General features: G+C 42.7%; 2 protein-coding genes across 3 annotated transcripts in view; both read right to left on the bottom strand.

Annotated features, from left to right (window-relative positions):
• Positions 1 to 604: 604 nt before the first annotated feature.
• Positions 605 to 3,908, bottom strand: CRIP3 (cysteine rich protein 3). Of its 2 annotated transcripts, none has more exons than XM_047101643.1 (8): positions 3,459 to 3,908; positions 3,113 to 3,207; positions 2,631 to 2,688; positions 2,403 to 2,534; positions 1,547 to 1,618; positions 1,319 to 1,422; positions 1,172 to 1,229; positions 605 to 997 (listed from the first exon to the last, which is right to left on the bottom strand). In XM_047101643.1, the coding sequence occupies exons 1-8, from the start codon at positions 3,499 to 3,501 to the stop codon at positions 936 to 938; spliced, it is 624 nt and encodes a 207-aa protein (XP_046957599.1). In that variant the 5' UTR covers positions 3,502 to 3,908; the 3' UTR covers positions 605 to 935. The 2 variants fall into 2 exon arrangements, with proteins under 2 accessions (XP_046957599.1, XP_046957600.1); XM_047101644.1 differs by having other exon boundaries at positions 1,328 to 1,422.
• A 4,961-nt stretch (positions 3,909 to 8,869) lies between these two features.
• ZNF318 (zinc finger protein 318) overlaps positions 8,870 to 19,988 on the bottom strand; it is a 45,743-nt gene continuing 34,624 nt past the window's right edge. Inside the window, exon 9 of the transcript XR_006966111.1 lies at positions 8,870 to 11,742. The gene's annotated coding sequence lies outside the window, so the exon portion shown is untranslated. The remainder of the gene's footprint in view (positions 11,743 to 19,988) is intronic.

The raw sequence follows: 19,988 nt of genomic DNA, 5'->3' as shown, positions 1-19,988 counted from the left end.
CTCTGTGCTCATCCAGCCTTGACTGTTTGGCCTCCAGCAACTGGGCAACTTCCTAGAATGCAGTGGGCTGCTGGACAATTCTGGTACCCCTCTTATTCTGTAAATAAAGGTGTCCTGTGGGTTTGGGGCAGCAGTGAGAAGCTGTGGGATGAGCCCTGGATGGGAAGCCAGAGTCTGGCCCTGGGTTCTAATCCCAACTTTGCCACTAATTTGCTGTGTGACCTTGGGCATGTGGGTTTCCCTCTCTGGGCTTCAGTCTGTTCATCTCTCAAACGGATAATGAAGCCTCTTAGCAGACCTCACCACAGGATCTGTCTGTTGTCATGCTCAAATGAGATGTTGAATAATGTGTTTCTCCTAGAGATGGTGCTAAAGAAGGAATTGCCCTATGATAACTTCTGGCACCAACCGAGCTGGTGGGCATGCTGTCCACTCACTGCGTGGTGCTGGGAACTGTCCAGGACCAGGGTTCCAGGAGAACAGAGCTCTTTGTTCCCATGGCCGGCCCTATACCTCCCAGGTAGTTTGCAGGGTAATGCATCCCCCCTCCCTATACTTCCCATCCTCCAACCCATTGATTAGGCCTCATGCCCAAAGAAGCGTTGAAGGCATGGGAGCCAACATTTTATTGGAGAAGCCAAAATAAACACATTTTATAAGTACCTTGAAGTTATCGAATTTGCTAGGGAAAGGGATTGGGAAGGCCAGGAGGCTACCCTTTAAAATGTGGTAGCCTAGTTCCTCTGACCAGATAGAAATGGGAAAGGCAGGAATTGGCAGAGAATGTCTAGACCCCCTGGTCTACCATAGAGCCTAGGCCCAGGCCACCTGAAGCCCACCTTCCCCCTGAGGGACTGAAGAATTCTGTAGCTTCCAGTAGGACCATGGAGGGAATGGGTGAGATCCGAGTTAGAGTGACCTCTCCTGTGAGCATCTCATTTGGATTTTATCTCCACGGGGTCATAGATGTAGCAGCCCACATCACCAATGTTCACACCTGAGAGAGAGAGCCCCATTACCAAGGGCCCTGGTGCTGGGGGGTGTTGGGCTGAGGGATGAAAGGAATTGGGAGGGGTCTGGGGTGTGTTTGACCACAGGGAAATTTGCCCACACATCCCCACAGACCCACATGCCATACTTTAGGCCCACTGTCTGGGGTGTGGCTGCCCACCTTTGGGGCCAAACAGGTAGCCGTAGCAGGGGATGTGGCAGTAGGGGACGCCGTCATGCTGGGACATAAAGAGAAAGAGAGCCATCTCAGCTTGGCTCTCTTCCCATCTCCAGCCTCCCTCCTCCCGACACAACCACCCATCCCTACCCTGTTCACCTCAGCATGACTCCCAGCAGTAAGGGTCTTCCGGCAGCGCTGGCACCTCAGACAGGGTCGGTGCCAATTTCTGCCCAAAGACATCACCTTCTCAGCTGGTGGTGGAGACATTTGGTAGTTCTAGGGGCAGGGCAGGGAGACCTGCCTACTTTGCACCACCTCCCTACACTTTGATGCCCATCCTCTGCCCCCCTCCCCAAGCTTTCCATTATCGCTTACCAAAATAGACAGGTTCTTCGCAGCCAGGGCACAGTGAAGTCTCTCCAGTAAATGTCTTCATGTGGGGATGGCCTTTAAGGGGAAGAGGCCCTGGCTAGGGCTGAGGTGGGGGCCATGCCTAAGCAGGGCCCACCAGCACTGGCCCGTGCACATGGCTTCTTCCAAAAGCCATGCTTATCCCAGAGCCCCCCACCCAGGTGGCCATGAGTCTGCTTTCTTGGACAGAGCTCAGTTTCCTGTGGCCCCTCGTCCTGCCCCATCCCTATCTGTAGGAGGGACCACCCACTTCCTTCTCCTCCCAGGGGCTCAGGTGCCCACCATCCCAACCCTGTCAGCAACTCAATCCTCAGGAAACCTGAGCTGATACAGGAGCTGGCCAGGGCATGGGTGTCAGGTGTTGGGGAGCATGGTGTCATTGCCCACTCTAGGGGATGGGAGGGAGGAACAGGGAGAGGGGAGAAGTGGAAGAATATGAGGGGCTGGCCCTGTCTCAATGACCCCTCGCTCCTAGGTCATCCTTTCCATGGCCTTGGCCTGAGAGAGGCCCGAATTCCAGGTCAGGTTTGCCTCTGACTAGCTGTGTGACTGCACAAGCCACACACTTTGCTGTCTACACACTTTGTTTTCCTCACCTGTAAAATGGGGATGATAATGCCATCTACCCAATTTACCTCTTAACTCAGCAGCTGACATAAGGGAACCCCCCTCTCCCCCGCCAAAGTGCCATGGACAAAAGAAGACTTTGCCACAAAGTTGTAGGAATGTGAAGCAGAGGACTAGGTGGGAGACTGCCACCTGGTCCTACCCTTTGTTCCAGCCTAAGGATGAGGAGTAGCTGGGGCCCAACTTCACTTACTTTTCTTGCCCTGGGGGAGGCCAGTCCTGGGCCTGGGGGGGCTAAAGCTGCTGGGGCTGAGGGGAGTGGTGCTGGCAGGGGTGGGAGTGGGGGAGTTGTAGAGGTAGGAGCCCACACCACCAATGTTCACCCCTGCAGAGAAAACAGGGGCAGTCAGCCTTGAGTCTCCAGCTCCCAGCCACAAGGAAGGTCCTGCTGTCCCCTGGCCTCTTCTAGGCTGGTACTTACCCCTGGGTCCGAAGAGAGCCCCATAGCATGGCTTGTGGCAATACGGCCTCCCGTTGTGCTAGGCACAAGCAGAGGAAAGAGGGTTGCTCAGGGCTAAAGGGGGGGTGGGGGTTCTCCTGTGTCCTACAGGCCTTCCCTCAAGTCCGGTTGCCAGGTGTATCTGTCCACTTGCCTGGTGGGGCTGGTGAGGCTGGGAGGGTGGAGGGTAAGCTGGCATGCTAGAATTGCCACTGTGGACAGGACAAAGGGCAAGAGCAGGCCAGAAAACAGCATTGCTTCTCTCCCCTCCCCACCAAAAGGCACCGGGTCCACCAGCACAACTCAGGCGTCCCAAGTCCTGGTTGGTGTGGGGCCCTCCGGGTAGCTGGTCTTGGTAGCTGACTGCTGAGGTTGCCTTCGGTGAGCTTCCTGAGCGGAAACTGGGGACTGGTGCTTGGAGAACAGGGACAGACCGAGGGCTGTGCGCCCTGGCCAGGCCTCACCTCTGCATGCCCTCCTGGGGACAGGACGCTGTGGCAGCGCTCACATTTCAGGCAGAAGCGATGCCAGTTCTTGCCCAGGGAGCTCACCTTCTCCGCTGTGGGGGACAAGGTGGAACCGGGCTGTGGGGGAGCCAGGCCTAGCAGCGGGCGCCCCCATTCCCCTCCTCAGCCCCGCCCGCCCTGCTTCCTAGAGACTACGAGGAGTGTCCCCGGGAGGCCAGTTCCAACCCGCCCGAGTGCCCTGCTCCCGAGAGGTGGAAAGGGGGTCTGAGAACACACGGTCGCCAGTTCCTCGCGTTCTCAGAGGACGTCCCATCTCCCCCTCCCTCCTCAGCCCGGACCTCACCGAAGAAAACGGGTTGCTGGCAACGCGGGCAGGTCCAGCTCATGGCTCCGCGCAAGGAAGCTGGCGCCGCACACAGTAGGCACCACCTAGGGGGGCTCCGTTCCCGCCCCCTTCGCTGGCCCCTCCCATGGCTCAGCTTTGAGCCTCATTGGGCTGGATCCGAGGCGCCTCGGCGCCTATTGGCCGTCAGAAATTTAGAACAACTCCACCTGGGAGACGGTTACTTCCAAAACTAAAGCCTCCGGCCGGGCGGTGGAGAAAATAGAGGGACTTGAAGCCAGACTGGAAAGGAAGATAGAAATGAAGAAGCCTGGAAGGGTGGCACTAGTTTTTGGCTTGGTACAAGAGGGAAACTATCCAGAGTGTAGACGCCATGAAAACACTATTATTTCCTTAAAGTGAGGGGTCAGGCATTCTTTGAAATGTTTAAATTTTTTTTCCCAACGTTTATTTATTTTTGGGACAGAGAGAGACAGAGCATGAACGGGGGAGGGGCAGAGAGAGAGGGAGACACAGAATCGGAAACAGGCTCCAGGCTCTGAGCCATCAGCCCAGAGCCTGACGCGGGGCTCGAACTCACGGACCGCGAGATCGTGACCTGGCTGAAGTCGGACGCTTAACCGACTGCGCCACCCAGGCGCCCCTGAAATGTTTTAATTCAGCCTTGACAGTCTCGCAGGTGGCTGGTTAAGAGCAATGGAATCTGGGGAGCATCTCTGCTATTTACTCTCTGCCTTCAGGCAAATTACTTAAGCTCCTTCTGCATCCGTTTTATTTGTACAATGAGTATAATGACAAATCTCTACCTCATAGGATTGTTGGGGAAACTTAAGTAGGTTAATACATGGAAAGTGCCCAAACAGTGCTTAGCACATAACTGCTATAAAAGTGATAGCTATCATTATGATGGATCTCATAATGAACTCAAGATTCTTTGTTTGGAAGCCTCAAAACCGGTATGGATACAATAGCTTGCTTGTGAGGGGCGCCTGGGTGGCTAAGTCGGTTAAACGACTGACTCTTGATTTCAGCTCAGGTCATTATCCCAGGGTGGTGAGACGGAGCCCTGCATTGGGCTCTGCACTGACAGTGAGGAACCTCCTTGGGATTCTCTCTCTCCCTTTCTCTCTGCCCCTCCCCTGCTCACACTCTCTAAATAAACTTAAAAACAACAACTTTTGCTTATGACATTATAATGCTTATTTTTAAGATTTTAAAGTAATCTCTACAGCTAATGTGGGGCTCTAACTCACAATCCCAAGATCAAAAGTTGCATGCTCTTCCTACTGAGCCAGTTGGGCTTTATAATGCTTATAAATTTAAAGCTATAATTCAGACACTAATTACATATTCCTAATTTTATTTTAAGGTGTTTTAGTATTTGTTAAAAGTAGCCCAGCAGCACCTCAAAGGACACTTCAAGAAAATCCACAGAGAATGGGAGTAAATATTTGCAAACATGTATCTGATAATGATCTAATAATCAGAATATATAAAGGACTCCCACAACTCAGCAATAAAAAGACAACCTGATTTGGGGTGCCTGGGTGCCTCAGTCAGTTGAGTGTCTGACTCTTGGTTTTGGCTCAGGTCATGATCTTGTGATTTGAGTTCGAGCCCTGCATAGGGCTCTGTGCTGACAGCATGGAGCCTGCTTGGGATTTTCTCTTTCCCTCTCTCTGTGCCCCTCCCCTGCTCATACTCTCCCTCTAAATAAATTAAAAAAAAAAAAAAAGAGAGAGACAGGGGCGCCTGGGTGGCTTGGTCGGTTAAGCGTCTGACTTCGGCTCAGGTCATGGTCTCGGAGTCCGTGAGTTCGAGCCCCGCGTCGGGCTCTGTGCTGACAGCTCAGAGCCTTGGAGCCTGTTTTGGATTCTGTGTCTCCCTCTCTCTCTGCCCCTCCCCTGTTCATGCTCTGTCTCTCTCTGTCTCAAAAATAAATAAACGTTTAAATAAATAAATAAATAAAAAGAGACAACCCAATTTTAAAACGGGCAAAGAATTTGAACAGATATTTTTCTAAAGAAGATACACAAATGGCCAACAAGCACACGAAAAGATGCTCAACATCATTAGTCATTAGAGAAATGAAAATCAGGATCACAATGAAATATCATTTTAGACCTATTAGAATGGCTATAATAAAAAAGAGGAGTAATAACAAGTGTTAGGGAGGATGTGTCAGAATTGGATTCCTCATATGCTGTTGATGAGAATGTAAAATAGTGCAGCCTTATGAGAAACATTCTGGCAATTCCTCAAAAGGTTAGACAATTACCATATGACTCAGCAACTGCAATCCTAGGTATATGCCCAAGAGAAATGAAAGCAAAGCACGTGTCTGCACAAAAACTTGTACATGAATGTTCATCGTACTGCTATTCACAATAGCCAAAAGTCCATCAGTTGATAAATGGATAAACAATGTGGTATATCTGTGATAGAATATGATTCAGCCATAAAAAGGAATGAAGTACTGATGCATGCTACAACATGGATGAACCATAAAAACATGCTAAAGAAGCCAGACACATAACACCACATGTTGTATGATTCTATTTGTATAAAATGTCCAGAATAGGAAAATCCATAAAGACGGAAAGTGGATTAGTGGTTGCTAGTGGTTTGGGGTGGAACAGTTGGGCATATCTGCTAATGAGATCTTCTTATGGGGAGATAAAACTGATCTGGAATTGGTGGAGGTAGGTGCACAACCTCATGAATATACTAAAAAATCAATGAATTGTATACATTAGAAGGGTGAACTTTATGGTGTGTGAGCAATTTCTCAATAACAATGCTTGAAGAGAACTTATTTTTTTAAAAAGGTAGCTCAAAGGGTCACCTGGGTGGCTCAGTTAAATGCCCGACTTCGGCTCAGGTCATGATTTCACGGTTCTTAAGTTTGAGCTCTGCATCGGGTTTTGTACTGACAGCTCGGAGCCTGGAGCCTGCTTCAGATTCTGTGTCTCCGTCTCTCTGCCTCTCCCCTGCTGTGCTCTCTCTCAAAAATAAATGAACATAAAATATTTTAAAAAAAATAAAAAGGTAGCTCAGCAAGTGAGGGGCAGGAAAGAGAGCTGATTACTGTGTGCCAGTGCCCCAGCAGTGAAAAGAATACCTCGATGAAGTATTAGGTGGTAAAATTAAGACTTTTCTGGAGTAAGCGTCTTTGTTTTGTCAAGTCAGCTCAGAAACAGCTGAAGGGGACTTTGTGCTAAAGTTATCCTTCAGCTGCAGTGCTCTGCTCTGCTGGGTAAGAGGAGTCTGTTTATGTCTCAGGAGTCAGAGAACCCTCTCTGGACTTGAGTTCCCTCAACTGGGCAATGGAATGGGACTGGTGTCTATGAACTTCCACTTAACACTCCTGTTTCTTCACTTGTCTCCATCAGTACTTTTTGCTTATAACACTTGTTTTATCCTCCTTGTTGAATTATAAAGGTGCAAGGCTGCACACCGTGAAACAAACTTTTCTATACATTTTCATTGTTTCTTGTTTTGGGAACTATTTCAAGATCCTTAGTTTTTTGTTTTTTGTGTTTTTTTTAATGTTTATTTTTAAGAGAAAGACCGAGTACACATGGGGGGAAGGGCAGAGAGAGAGGGAGAGACAGAATCCAAAGTAGACTCCAGGCTGTCAGCACAGAGCCTGATGTGGGGCTCAAAACTCACGAACCGGGAGACCATGACCTGAGCTGAAGTTGGATGGGTAGGGGAGCCACCCAGGCGCCCCTAGAGTTTTGTAACTTTCTTGATGGGCTTCCTTTTACAAATTTGCAAAATATTAGTTTTAGTCTCCACCAATGTTTACTCTTGTGTTTCTGCCTCTCTCATTCATTTCTTCTTAAAGAAGGCAGCTTGGGGCGCCTGGGTGGTGCAGTCGGTTAGGCGTCCGACTTCAGCCAGGTCACGATCTCGCGGTCCGTGAGTTTGAGCCCCGCGTCGGGCTCTGGGCTGATGGCTCAGAGCCTGGAGCCTGTTTCCGATTCTGTGTCTCCCTCTCCCTCTGCCCCTCGCCTGTTCATGCTCTGTCTCTCTCTCTGTCCCAAAAATAAATAAACGTTGAAAAAAAAATTTACAGAAAAAAAAAAAAAAGAAGGCAGCTTAAGATTCATTGCTTTTTGTTCTCTATGGTTCTCATGGAGGTCCCACTTCAGGAGGCTGGGAGGACTTCGTTGTAGTTATTCTTAGACATTGTATGTATTCTCCTTTAGGAAGGTTAGCTTCATTTGTCCAAGGATCTATCCTTTGAATTTCCAGAGCAATCCTTTCCCAAGGCCCTGTAGCTCTTTGTGCTGGATCACCTTGGACACATGCCTCAGCCTCCTAGAGAGGTCATCTTTACCCTTGCATCCAGCACAGGGCCCCACACAAAGAAGCCAGTGTTGCAGTGTGAGCACCATGCTGCTTTCACACAACTTGCACTGAGTTGGGGGGCAAGTGCTTTGCTGCTTCTCTCTTCTGTGGCCTTCCTGTACTGTATGGCTGTAACAAACACAGTATGCCTTGTCTTTTCTATGTCAGTGCTTAGGAAAGACCAGTTGAAACTCTTCCTTTCTAAATATTGGCCATCCATTTGTACATACAGTAAATCACAGTATTCCACTCTTCTTCCTTGCCTGGCTGCTATTATTCTGTCTCTTTTAAAAGAGGCTTTATAAAGAATGTTAACAGGGAAAATGGACACTTCTTGTAGAAATGCACTTGTTTTACTGACAGTGGCTGTTTTGAATACTTTGTGTGACTAAAGCCTCTAAAGTGATATTTTAACAAATACCACGTGTGGCTAAGTCCAGTTGAGTGTAGGTATTACCCATTCAGTTGTCAGGGTAGAGTTTGTGTCATCTAAGAGGCAGGTTCCTCTTTCATAAAGATGATTGTTCCCTTGGTGCTCCACCATTACACCCTACTTTTTTTTCCTGCACAGACCGGTCACAGTATCTGTATACTTGTGTTACACTTATTTACTTGTGACTGAGACTCATCTGTTTATCTATAGCACCAAGTATAGTGTGGGTGCTCAGTAAATGATAGCTACTATTATTATTTTTTAAGATTTTTAAGTAATGTCTACACACAACCTTGAGATCAAGAACTGCATGCTCCACTGACTGAGCCAGCCAGATGCCCTTTTTATTTTTATTAAAATCTATCGCTAACACTTTTTACTTCATGTTTTCAAGGTCTATTTTTAGGTACATGTATGCTTTAGGATTGCTGTCTTTCTTGATAAATTGACCCTTTAAAATTTTTTTTTTAGTGTTTATTTATTTTTGAGAGAGAGAGAGACAGAGTGTGAGCAAGGTAGAGTCAGAGAGAGAGGAAGACACAGAACCTGAAGCAGGCTCCAGACTCTGAGCTGTCAGCACAGCAGGGCTCGAACTCACGAACCATGAGATCATGACCTGAGCCAAAGTCGGATGCTTAAATGACTGAGTCACCCAGGTGCCCCTGAATTGACCCTTTTATTGTTGTTGTGAAGCTGAAGAAATAAGCTCTTCAACTCTAGGTGGTGGCGAAGATAATGGCCTCAAACACCTGAGGGCTGTCACATGGACAAGGCATTAGGGGCACTACTGAGACCCCTGGAGAGAGGTCACAGGGAAGCAGATTTGGATTCTGTCCAAGAAAAGAACCCTTTTGCAGAACCCAAACATGAGTGGATGTTTCAGACAGTAGTAAGCTTCCTGTCCCTGGATGTTATAAATAATGCTGGACAACAAACCAACTGATCGCCAGCGTTGCAGAAGGGATGCAAGCATCATACACAGGCAGACCTTCGGGGTTTCTTCACAATTTGACAGTACAGTATATGATTTTGTGATTCTATTCCCAAAGAAGAGTGTAAAATTTGTGTTAGCAAGAGAACACTGTTAAAATAGAGACAGCTACCACCTATGGAGTACCAGTCATAGGCACTGTACCTGTTATTCCTGACCCTACAACAGCCTGATGAGGGGTTTAAATGCTACATTATCAATTGTACATAAAAGGAAAGTGTCCTGGAGAGGTTAAAAGATTTGTTCAAATCATACAGACCCAAGACTCTCAAGCTCTCAAGCTCTTTCCACCCCCTGCTTCTAAGCATGGTTTCTGCTATGCTGCCGGTGCGTTTCAGTCTGAAAAGATACTACACCTGTCTGCACACCACCTCTGTAAAGATAAGAGGACCTATCCAGGTAAATAATGGGTTACAAGAGACAGGGAAATGTCACTGAAACTTTTCCATGGCTTCTCAGTACCCTCAAGGTAAAGTTTTTAACTTGGCTCTAAGGCCTACACCTTTCCAATTCTAGCCATTTCTCCTGTTTCTCCCTCTAACCATACTAAATGAGCTTCTTAAACCTGCCAAATTGCTTCCTGCCTCACGACCTTTGCAAATGCTATTTCTTTTCTGAGAACTTGCCTCCTTAAGATCACTAATTCCTCACTAATTCCTGCCTAACTTTAGGTTCCCCTCACCTACTCAATACCAGGCTACTGGCCCCCGGCACTCTCTCCTACAATATCCTATGCTGGAGGACCCAGGGGGTACAATTGATGATAACTGTGTTTTCCTTGCTTGAGAGTTCAACCACACAAGGAAAAAAAGACAAATGGAGACTCATGATAAAGTCTACATTGGTAGCTTAGTGGGAGAGTAAAACAGGTCTGACAACTTCCTGCCCACCTTCCCCACTCCAGTCTAGGCTTTGTCTACCCATTAGTCTGTGAGCTCCATAAGGGCATGGACCAGGAATGCTTTGTCAACCACTGTGTATGTTTCCAACACCTCGCTCAATCTCTGATACACAGTGCTCAATAAATATTTATTGGTGAAAGAATGTTAAATGTTATATACAAGTCTCCCTCAAAAAATGGGTAGATGAAGGCTAGTGAAGAGATGTGGAGTTAGGAGGGGACTGGTAGGAGTTGAAAGTTTTGGTACAACAAAAGCCCTGGAGCAAGGGAAGCTTAAGTGCCGAGGAGTAAGAACTCAGGAGTTTCTCTCTTAATATTCATGAGGATCAGCATGTATGATACAAACCAGAATATGATTTAAGCTGATCCTGATTATAAATACTAGGTAACTAATAAAATGAGAACTGAAAATTTGCTTTGGCAGCAAACCAGTTCCACTAATTACAGTCATTCACAAGAACTTACTAATTAAACTTAATTAGTATGTAGCACAATTATGTCTATCATTAAATATATGGCAAATGAGAGAATGAGGCAAAGTGTTATGTAAACTGTAAAGCACCATACAAACTTGGCTGCCATACTGCAGTGGGTTTTGATTACAACTATAAAGTCCACTTATTTTATATCTTTGTAGATTTGTTCAAGTATATGAGCACATGCTTGACTTTTAAGGCATTACCAAAAACTTTGTTCCTAGATGACTCTTGAAAGGTTTCATTCAGTTCTGGCATGTTAATGAAAAATTAGTCTTACCTCTTGATCATTGTGTTTCTTAACCTTTATTTCCCATAACCTGTGTTCTCACTCCATCTTCTGAATATCCCCTCCAACCAGTAAACTTTGTCATTTATATTACTTTAAAAAAATAGAAACATATACACAAAACAAAAACAGACTGAAATGCTTTCTTAAAAACACACCAGCAAGTGTGACCTTTTCCTTCGTTTTCCACTTGTCATTACACGAACCTGGAGAGCCCCCTGTATACAGCTACTTGTGGTTAGCTGCTTAGGGTTATTAAGTGGGCTAGATTTTGTGATTCAGTGGCATCAGCTGTGTGCTAATTCAGACTGAAGATTGTAGGAAAGGACCCTCTGATCCTTTACCACAGTTGCCTTCAATTTATGCTCATGAAGAAATCAACAACAGCTTCAAATGGTGGTTTTCCATAAAAAGATGAATTTGGTTTCTCAAATATCACTTCGAAATGTATATTTCATCTCAAAGTATATAAAAATAACTATATCCAAATAATTTGCAGCATGAAAAATGTATTTATATGCTGGAAACTGAGAAGAAAACAAAAAGAGTGAAACTTGGTGGTCAGCCTGCTATAGACCTGATATTCATCGGCAACTTCCTCATCTAAGGTGTGGTGGGTAATTTTTTACAATATATAAGAACAGTCCTTCCAGGTCATGAGACTATGTTAATGGAACTAAAATAGTTTAATCTTATGAATTCAGAAAAATGCAAATGCTTACCTTTTTATAGAGGAGTTTCTCAGTTCCTCTATGAAACTCAAAATCAGAGAATCAGGAGTCAAGTTCCAGGCTCTTCCCACTCCAAAATGATTGGCTTTTCCCCTTCTTCTCTGGGACTTTTGGAAGAGGCAGAGCATCTTTATTCATAATCTCTTACCACCACCACCCTCCACCAAGGACAGGGCAATAATTATCATATCTTGTGGGGACAAGAACTTGAGCATCTGTATTGTGATAAAAAGCCACTAAAAGAAAGGTTACAAACGTAAAGGCAGCACTGAATCTTTGCAGCTCTACTGAGGACATTTTATTTTCTATTTAGAAGCATTTCCTTTGGGGGTGCCTAGGTGGCTCAGTCAGTTAAGCATCCAACTGTTGATTTTCACGTCAGGTCATGATCTCACGATTTGTGGGTTCGAGCCTCATATTGGGCTCTGCACTGACAGCGCGGAGCCTGCTTGGGATTCTCTCTCTCCCTCTGTCTCTGCACCCCCCCCTCAAAAATAAATGGGTAAACATTTAAAAAAAAGAAAGCTTAAAAAAAAAGAGAAGCATCTCCTTTGAGGAATCTCACCTTCCCCCATTCCACATGAATTCAACTTAGTCTAAATTGTTCTATAGGGTAGAGCCTGCCTTTCCATGGTGAGCTTATGAGCAGGGCCTGGTGTGAGTACTTCATCCACCTGGCCATAGTAACTGTTCAGGGATAGGAATGTGGACCAAGTCACACTTGTCTTCATCCCAGAGATTTTTGGTGTTATTAGGAAAAATACATTTTTCATTTTCTAGATAGAAACCTATAAGGACCATGGCAGCTTGAGACTGTAGGGACTATCCTGCCCCTGAGTGAAGAGAGAATGAGGCTAAGCAAAGCTGAGGGAAAGGGGAAGAGAGGGTCCTAATGACATCTCTGATCTCCTGGATATAACGCTGCCCCAGTTTTCCAGTTACCAAATAAATTATCCCCTATCCATTTTTTTCTTAAGCTTGTTTGAGTTAGGTTTCTGTTATAACCAAGAGTCCTAATTAATACAACATGCATCTTTACACAGGTAGAAGTGCCTCTTCTTGTACTTAAAAATTATGTCATGTTGTATAAAGTTCTGACACTGTAGATACCTTTATATACATGTTTTCTTAATACATGATTTTTAGGATAACCATGTAAGAAAAAAGACTAGACAATGATATATTAAAAAATGGATCTTAGACAAGTTATCCAATTAAAAAATGGGCAAAGGATTTGGAAAGTTTTCCAAAGAATATATACAAATGGCCAATAAGCACATGAAAAGATGCTTGACATCTTTAGTTATTAAAGAAATGCAAATAAAACCCATAAGGATATATCCTTTTACGTCCACTGGGATGGCTGTAATCAAAGAACAATAGCAGAAAATAACAAGCGTTGGGAAAGATGTGGAAAAAATAAAACCCTCCCACTTCTGGTGGGAGTGCAAAGTGGTGCAGCTGCTATGGAAAGCAGTTCAACAGTTCCTCAAAAAGTTAAATATATTGAGATGTCACAGAAATGGCATGGTAGAGAGTTACAAGAATCAGTCCTCCACTGAAGCTATCATTAAGCTGGCAAATCTGAAAGAAGCAACTTTTTCAGAACTTGGGAGTCTAATAAAACTTACAATGGAGTCTAACCAGTGGGGTGCTTAATGAAGGAAGCAGCTATTAAATATCAGTAACAAAACGTGGCATTTTTGTTTACCTGTCTACCATCCCCTCTTCTCCAGTTTGGTGGTGGCTGTGGGACAGTGGCCCACATTCCTAGTGTGGCTTGTTAGTGCCAGGGGAGGATATATGCATCCTTGTTCTCAAAAGATTGTGGCTGTAAATTCTGCCCTGTCTAGTGGTTCCCCAGGGGACCCATGCTGAGTCTGACCTCTTGTTTTGCCCGCTCAGGTTGAAGCAGATTTCCAAGTAGCATCTGTTGAAAGTATTTAAAGACATATATACTACTGGTGGTTACCTAAAGCAAGAGATGGAGAATGGAATAAGCAGCAGATGGATTTAAAAGCCTGACAAGTAGGAGCATGAGGAGAAAGCTACATGGGAAAATAAGGACTCTGAAAGGTTATCATGTGATTGGGGAAACCCAGCATGAAAGTGCATGTTCAGAAAAGAACTGAGAGGACCCTAGACTTGCACCTTTGGATGATCTTTGGGCTCCATGCAATCAGGAGGTGAAGGCTGAGGCAGAGTTTCAGACAAGTTGGTTTAGCACTGAACTAATGCCCCAGCTCAGAGCCAAACTACAAAAAGCTGGTGGTGGTGGTATTTTCACTCCAGGCATTTAAGGAAACTTCTGTCAGGTCACTGACTGACTACTGAGATAATGAAACAGTTTCAGTAGTCACACACAACAAGAAATACAGTCTTAGCAAAAAGAGTTTGGAAAAGTTAATAAACAAATGGATGACAACAGTCTTCAATAATCAACAGCAGCAAACCCTGGGAGGGCGATCTGATTCCCAGACTGACACACTGTAATGTTCAAAATGTTTTTTTAAACAAAAAAATCACAAGGTATAAAAAGAATAAAGAAAGTATGATTCATTCACAGAAAAAAAGTTTATAGAAGCCATCTCACCAAGGAAGTTCAGATGTTGGACTTAACTAGGCAAATATTTTAAATCAAGGTTTTCAATATGCTCAAAGAGCTAAAGAAAAAAATAGGCAGGGCCACCGGGGTGGCTCAGTTGTTAAGCATCTGACTTCGGTTCAGGTCATATTCTTCCAGTTCATGAGTTGGGAGTCCCACATTGGGTGATCTCGAGCCCCACATCTGGTGAACACAAGCCCCATTTCAGGTAAAACATAAGCCCTGCTTCAGGTGAGCCCTGCTTCTCTCTCTCTCTCTCCCTCTCTCTCTCTCCCCCCACCTCCCTCTACCCTTCCTGGGATTTTTCTCTCTCTCTCTCTCTGCCCCTTGCTCACACTTTCACTCTCCCCCCCAAAACAAAACAAAACAAATAACAATAGACAAAAACACTAAAGGAAACTAGGAGAATGAACAAATGAATAAAGAATATTAATAAAGAGAAATTATTTAAATTTATATTATTTTAATATACATTTATTATCATAATATTATATAAGAACTAAATAAAATTCTAGAGCTAAAATGTATAGTAGCTGAAATGGAAAACTCACTACAGGGATTCAACAGCAGATTCAAGCTAGCAGAAGAAAAAAATGAGTGAACTTGAAGATGGACTATTGAAATTATTCTGAGTAGAAGAATAAAAGACTCTCAACCAATATTCTATATCCAATAAAATTATCCTTCAAAACAAAGGGGAAATTAAGACCTTTACAGAGAAACAAAAGCTGAAGGAGTTCATCACTAGTAGACCTGCCTTACATGAAATGCTAAAGGGAGTCCTTTAGGCTGAAATGAAAGGGCACTAGGACAATAACTCAAAACCATACAAAGAAATCCAGTCAAAGAAAACACATAGGTAAATATGAAGTCCAGTATTATTCTATATGTGGTTTGTAACTCCCCTTTAGTTTCTCATATGATTTAAAAGGCCAATGCCCAGGGGTGTCTCAGTGGCTCACTTGGTTAAGTGACCAACTCTTGGTTTGAGCTCAGGTCATGATCTCACTGTTTGTGAGCTCAAGCCCCGCATCAGACTCTGTGCTGACAGTTGTGGAGCCTGCTTGGGATTCTCTGTCTCCCTTTCTCTCTGCACCTTGCCCCCGCCCCCCCCCGCCATCTAAAATAAATAAACATTAAAAATTTTTTTAAATAAAAGGCAAATGCATAAACATTTGAACAACACTGAACTAAGTAGTCCTAACATACAGAATACTTTATCCAAAAACAGAATATACATTCTTCTCAAGTACACATGAAACACTCTCCAGAATAGATATGTTAGTCCACAACATATCTAAAAAATAAAACTCGATACATTTAAAAATACTGAAATCATACAAAGTATCTTCTCCAATCATAATACAATGAAGCTAAAAATAACTGAAGGAAAACTGGAAAATTCACAAAAAAGGAAATTAAACAACACACTCTATACAGTAACCAATAGGTCAAAGAAGAACTCACAAGAAAATAATAAAATACTTTGATGAATTCATCAAAATGCTTTGATGAATGAAAATAAAAATACAACATACCAAAACTCATGGGATGCAGTGAAAACAGTGCCAAGAGGAAAATTATAGCTGTGAAATGTTTTAAAAAAGATCTTAAATCAATAACCTAACTTTACAGCTTGGGGAAACAGGAAAAAAAAAAAGAGACAACTAAAAGACAGTAGGAAGAAAGAAATAATAACGATTAGAGCAGAGATAAATGATATAGGGAACAGAAAAACAATAGAGAATCAATGCAATCAATCAAGAGTTGGTATTTTGAAAAGACTGACAAAATTGGCAAAACTTTAGCTAAATTTACTTAGAAAAAAAGAGAGAAGGGGCGCCTGGGTGGCGCAGTCGGTTGAGCGTCCGACTTCAGCCAGGTCACGATCTCGCGGTCAGTGAGTTCGAGCCCCGCGTCAGGCTCTGGGCTGACAGCTCAGAGCCTGGAGCCTGTTTCGGATTCTGTGTCTCCCTCTCTCTCTGCGCCTCCCCCGTTCATGCTCTGTCTCTCTCTGTCCCAAAAATAAATAAACGTTGAAAAAAAAAATTAAAAAAAAAAAAAAAGAGAGAAGACGCAGATAACTAAAATCAGAAATGAGGGACCTGGGTGGCTCAATAGGTTAAGCGTCTGACTCTTGATGTTGGGTCAGGTCATGATCTCATGGTTGTGAGATCGAGCCCCACGTTGGGCTCCATGCTGGGCATAGAGCCTGCTTAAGATTCTCTCTCTCTCTCCCTCTGTTCCTCTCCCACCCCCAAAAAGAATAATGGCTTTACTAAAACTGATATGTAGTTGGACAAAAAATTAAAAAAATATAAAATCAGAAATGAAAGTGGGACATTACTGCTGACCTCCCAGAAATAAGAAGGTATTATAAGATAACCCTATGAACAACTGTGTAATTAAGTAGGATTTATCCCAGGAATGTAAGGGTGGTAAAACAAGAAAATCAATCAATGCAATACACAACATTAATATAATGAAAGAAGAAACCCCACTCATAATCATCTCAATTAAAACATAAAAAGTATTTAACACAATTCAACACCTTGTCATGATAAAAACTCTCAGAACATTAGACACAAAAAGGAATTCCTTCAATATGATAAAGGTCATTTATGAAAAACCTAGAGCTAACATCACAATGGTAAAAAGCTGGAACTTTTCCCCCTAAAATTAGGAAACAGACAAGGATGTCACTTTTACCATTGCTTTTAAACATTGTACTAGAAGTTCTAGCTAGAGCGATTAGGCAAGAAAAAGAAATAAAAGATATCCAAATTGGAAAGGAAACAGTAAAACTATCTCTATTCTCAGATAACATGATCTTATGTATATATAATATATATTATACTATATTAATAATATGTATTTATTTTTTAATATTAATACTATAAAGAGTCCACACACACATTCAGCCAAGTTTCAGGGTATAAGATCAACACATAAAAGTCATTTGTGTTTCTATACCTGCAATAAATAGTCCAAAAGGAAATTAAGAAACAATGCCACTTACAACAGCATACAAAAGAATAAAACACAGAGGAACAGGGGCGCCTTGGTGGCTAAGTTGGTTGAGCATCTGACTTCGGCTTAAGTCATGCTCTTGTAGTTTGTGGGTTCCAGCCCCACGTTGGGCTCTGTGCTGACAGCTCAGAGCCTGGAGCCTGCTTCAGATTCTGTGTGTCTCTCTCTGCCCCTCCCCCACTCACACTCTGTCTCTCTCTCTTTCTCTCTCAAAAATAAACATTAAAAAAATTTAAAAATATATATTAAATAAAAAAATACAGAGAATCAAATTTAGCCAAGGACGTGAAAGACAAACACAAAAAACTATAAAATATTGCTGAAAGATATTAAAAAAGACCTCAATAAACAAAAAGGCATCCTATCTATGTTCATGGATTAGAAAATTTAATATTGTCAAAATAGCAATGCTATCCAAAGTGATCTACAGATTTAAAACAATTCCTATCAAAATTCCAATGACCCTTTTTGCAGAAACGAAAAGCCAATCTTCAAATTCATATGAAACTGCAAGAGGGCCCGAACAGCAAAACAATCTTGAAGAACAAAGTTGGAAGACTCATACTTCTCAATTTCAAAACTTACTACAAAGCTACAGCGATCAAAATAGAGTAGCACTGGCATCAGGACAGACATGTAAACCACTGGAATAGAACTGAGAGTCCAGAAATAACCATATATCTACAGCCAATCAATTTCAACAAGAATGCCAAGACCATTCAATGTAGAAAAAAGTTTCTTCAATAAATGGTGCTGGAACAACTGTATATTCACATACAAAAGAATGCAGCTGGACCCCTACCCCACACTATATATAAAAATTAACTTAAAGTAGATCAACAACCTAAACGTAAGAGTTAAAACTAAAAAATTCATAGAAAAAATTGATGGGTAAATCTTCATGGTCTTGGATTTGGCAATGATTCTTAAATATTACACCAAACCAACAATAAAAAAAAAATGGATATATTGGACTTAAAAAAAATTAAAGTCTTTTGTGCATCAAAAGAACAAAGTGAAAAGACAGCATACAGCATGGGAGAAAATATCTGCAAATCATGTATCTGATAAAGGTCTAGTATCCAGAACATATAAAGAATCCTTAAAATTCTACAACAAAAGGGCGCCTGGGTGGCTCAGTCAGTTGAGCATCCAACTTTTGATTTTGGCTAAGGTCATGATCACAAAGTTGTGAGATGAAGCCCCGTGTTGGGCTCTGCACTGAGTGTGGAGCCTGTTTAAGATTCCCCCCCACCTCTCTCTCTCCCTTTCTCCCTCTCCCTCTCTCTCTCTCTCTCTCCCCCCTCCCCCCCGCCCCTCTCCCCCACTTGCGCTCCCTCTTTAAAATACATACACACATACATACATACCATTCTACAACAGAGAGACAAACAACCCAATTAAAAAATGAGCAAAGGGCTTGAGTAGACATTTCTCTAAAGAAGATATATAAATGGCCAAATAGTATATGAAAAGATGTTAAATATCATTAGTTATCAAGGAAAGGTAAATCAAAACCACAATGAAACACTAGGATGGCTATAATATATATAAAAAAGGAAATTAACAAGTGTTATGAATATGGAGAAATTGGAACCATTTTATATTGCTGAAAGGGATGTAAAATGATTCAGGTGCTGTGGAAAAGTTTGGCAGTTCCTCAAAAAGTTAAACATAAAAATAATCACCCAGCAATTCCATTTCTAGTTATATACTGAAAAATAGTGAAAACAGGTACTCAAACACATACTTATTCATGAATGTTCATAGCAGTACAATTCACAATAGCTAAAAGGTGGAAATAACTCAAATACCCATCAATGAATGAATGGACAAACTGTGGTATACACATACAATGGAATATTATTCAGCTATACAAAGTAATGAGTGACTGATACGTGCTACAAAATGGATGAACCTCAAAAACATTATGCTAAGTGAAAGAAACCAGACAGAAAAGGTCACATATCCTATGACTCCATCTATGTGAAATAACCAGAATATGCAAATCCATAGGGACAGAAAGCAGATTGGTAATTGCCAGGAGCTGAAGGGAGGTAGGAATGAGAACTAACTGCTTAATAGACACAAGGTTTTATTTTGGGGTGATGAGAATGTATTGGAACTAGACAGAGGTGATGGTTTACAACATTGTGAATGTGCTAAATGTCACTTGTTTATCTCACCTCCATAAAACAAAAACAAAACCAAACAATACCTCAGATAGCAGTCAAGAAAAGTGGTTACATTTCTAAAATGTGTGTGTGTGTATAATGTTTATTTATTTATTTATTTTGAGAGAGAGTGCAAGCAAGGGAGGGAGAGAATCCCAAGCAGGCTCCACATTGTCAATGCAGAGCCCAATGCGGGCTTGAATGAACAGTGGTTACACTTTTGAAAGTGTAGTAACTGGATGAGGACATGAGAGGGGCTTCAGGGGTGTTGGTTATATTCTATCTTTTGATTTGGTTGTTGGTTACCTAGGTGCGTTCATTCCATAAAAATTTTTGAGCTTAACACTTGTGATGTGTGTGCTTCTGTTTTCTATATGCACCTTATACTTTAATATAAAACTTCATTTTTAAAATGTTAGAGAGTTGGCCATAGGACCCAGGATATACTCAAGAGAACTGAAAAACTTGTGTCTACAAACACATGCATACAAATGTTCATGGTAGCATTAATCATATTAGCCAAAAAACAGAAATAACCCCAAAT

The sequence above is a fragment of the Lynx rufus genome, unplaced genomic scaffold (assembly GCF_022079265.1).
Source record: "Lynx rufus isolate CCGP_SWC_20201006 ecotype Redwood Valley unplaced genomic scaffold, mLynRuf1.p SCAF_6, whole genome shotgun sequence".
NCBI lineage: Eukaryota > Metazoa > Chordata > Mammalia > Carnivora > Felidae > Lynx > Lynx rufus.
This window is presented reverse-complemented; position numbering and strand designations above follow the sequence as displayed.

Coding starts and splice junctions, on each gene's coding strand:
- CRIP3 (XM_047101643.1), bottom strand. CDS start 3,501: ATGAGCTGGACCTGCCCGCGTTGCCAGCAACCCGTTTTCTTCG. Junction 2,535..2,630: donor GGCTCTCTTCGGACCCAGGG/GTAAGTACCAGC, acceptor TTTTCTCTGCAG/GGGTGAACATTGGTGGTGTG. Junction 998..1,171: donor CTACCTGTTTGGCCCCAAAG/GTGGGCAGCCAC, acceptor TCTCTCTCTCAG/GTGTGAACATTGGTGATGTG.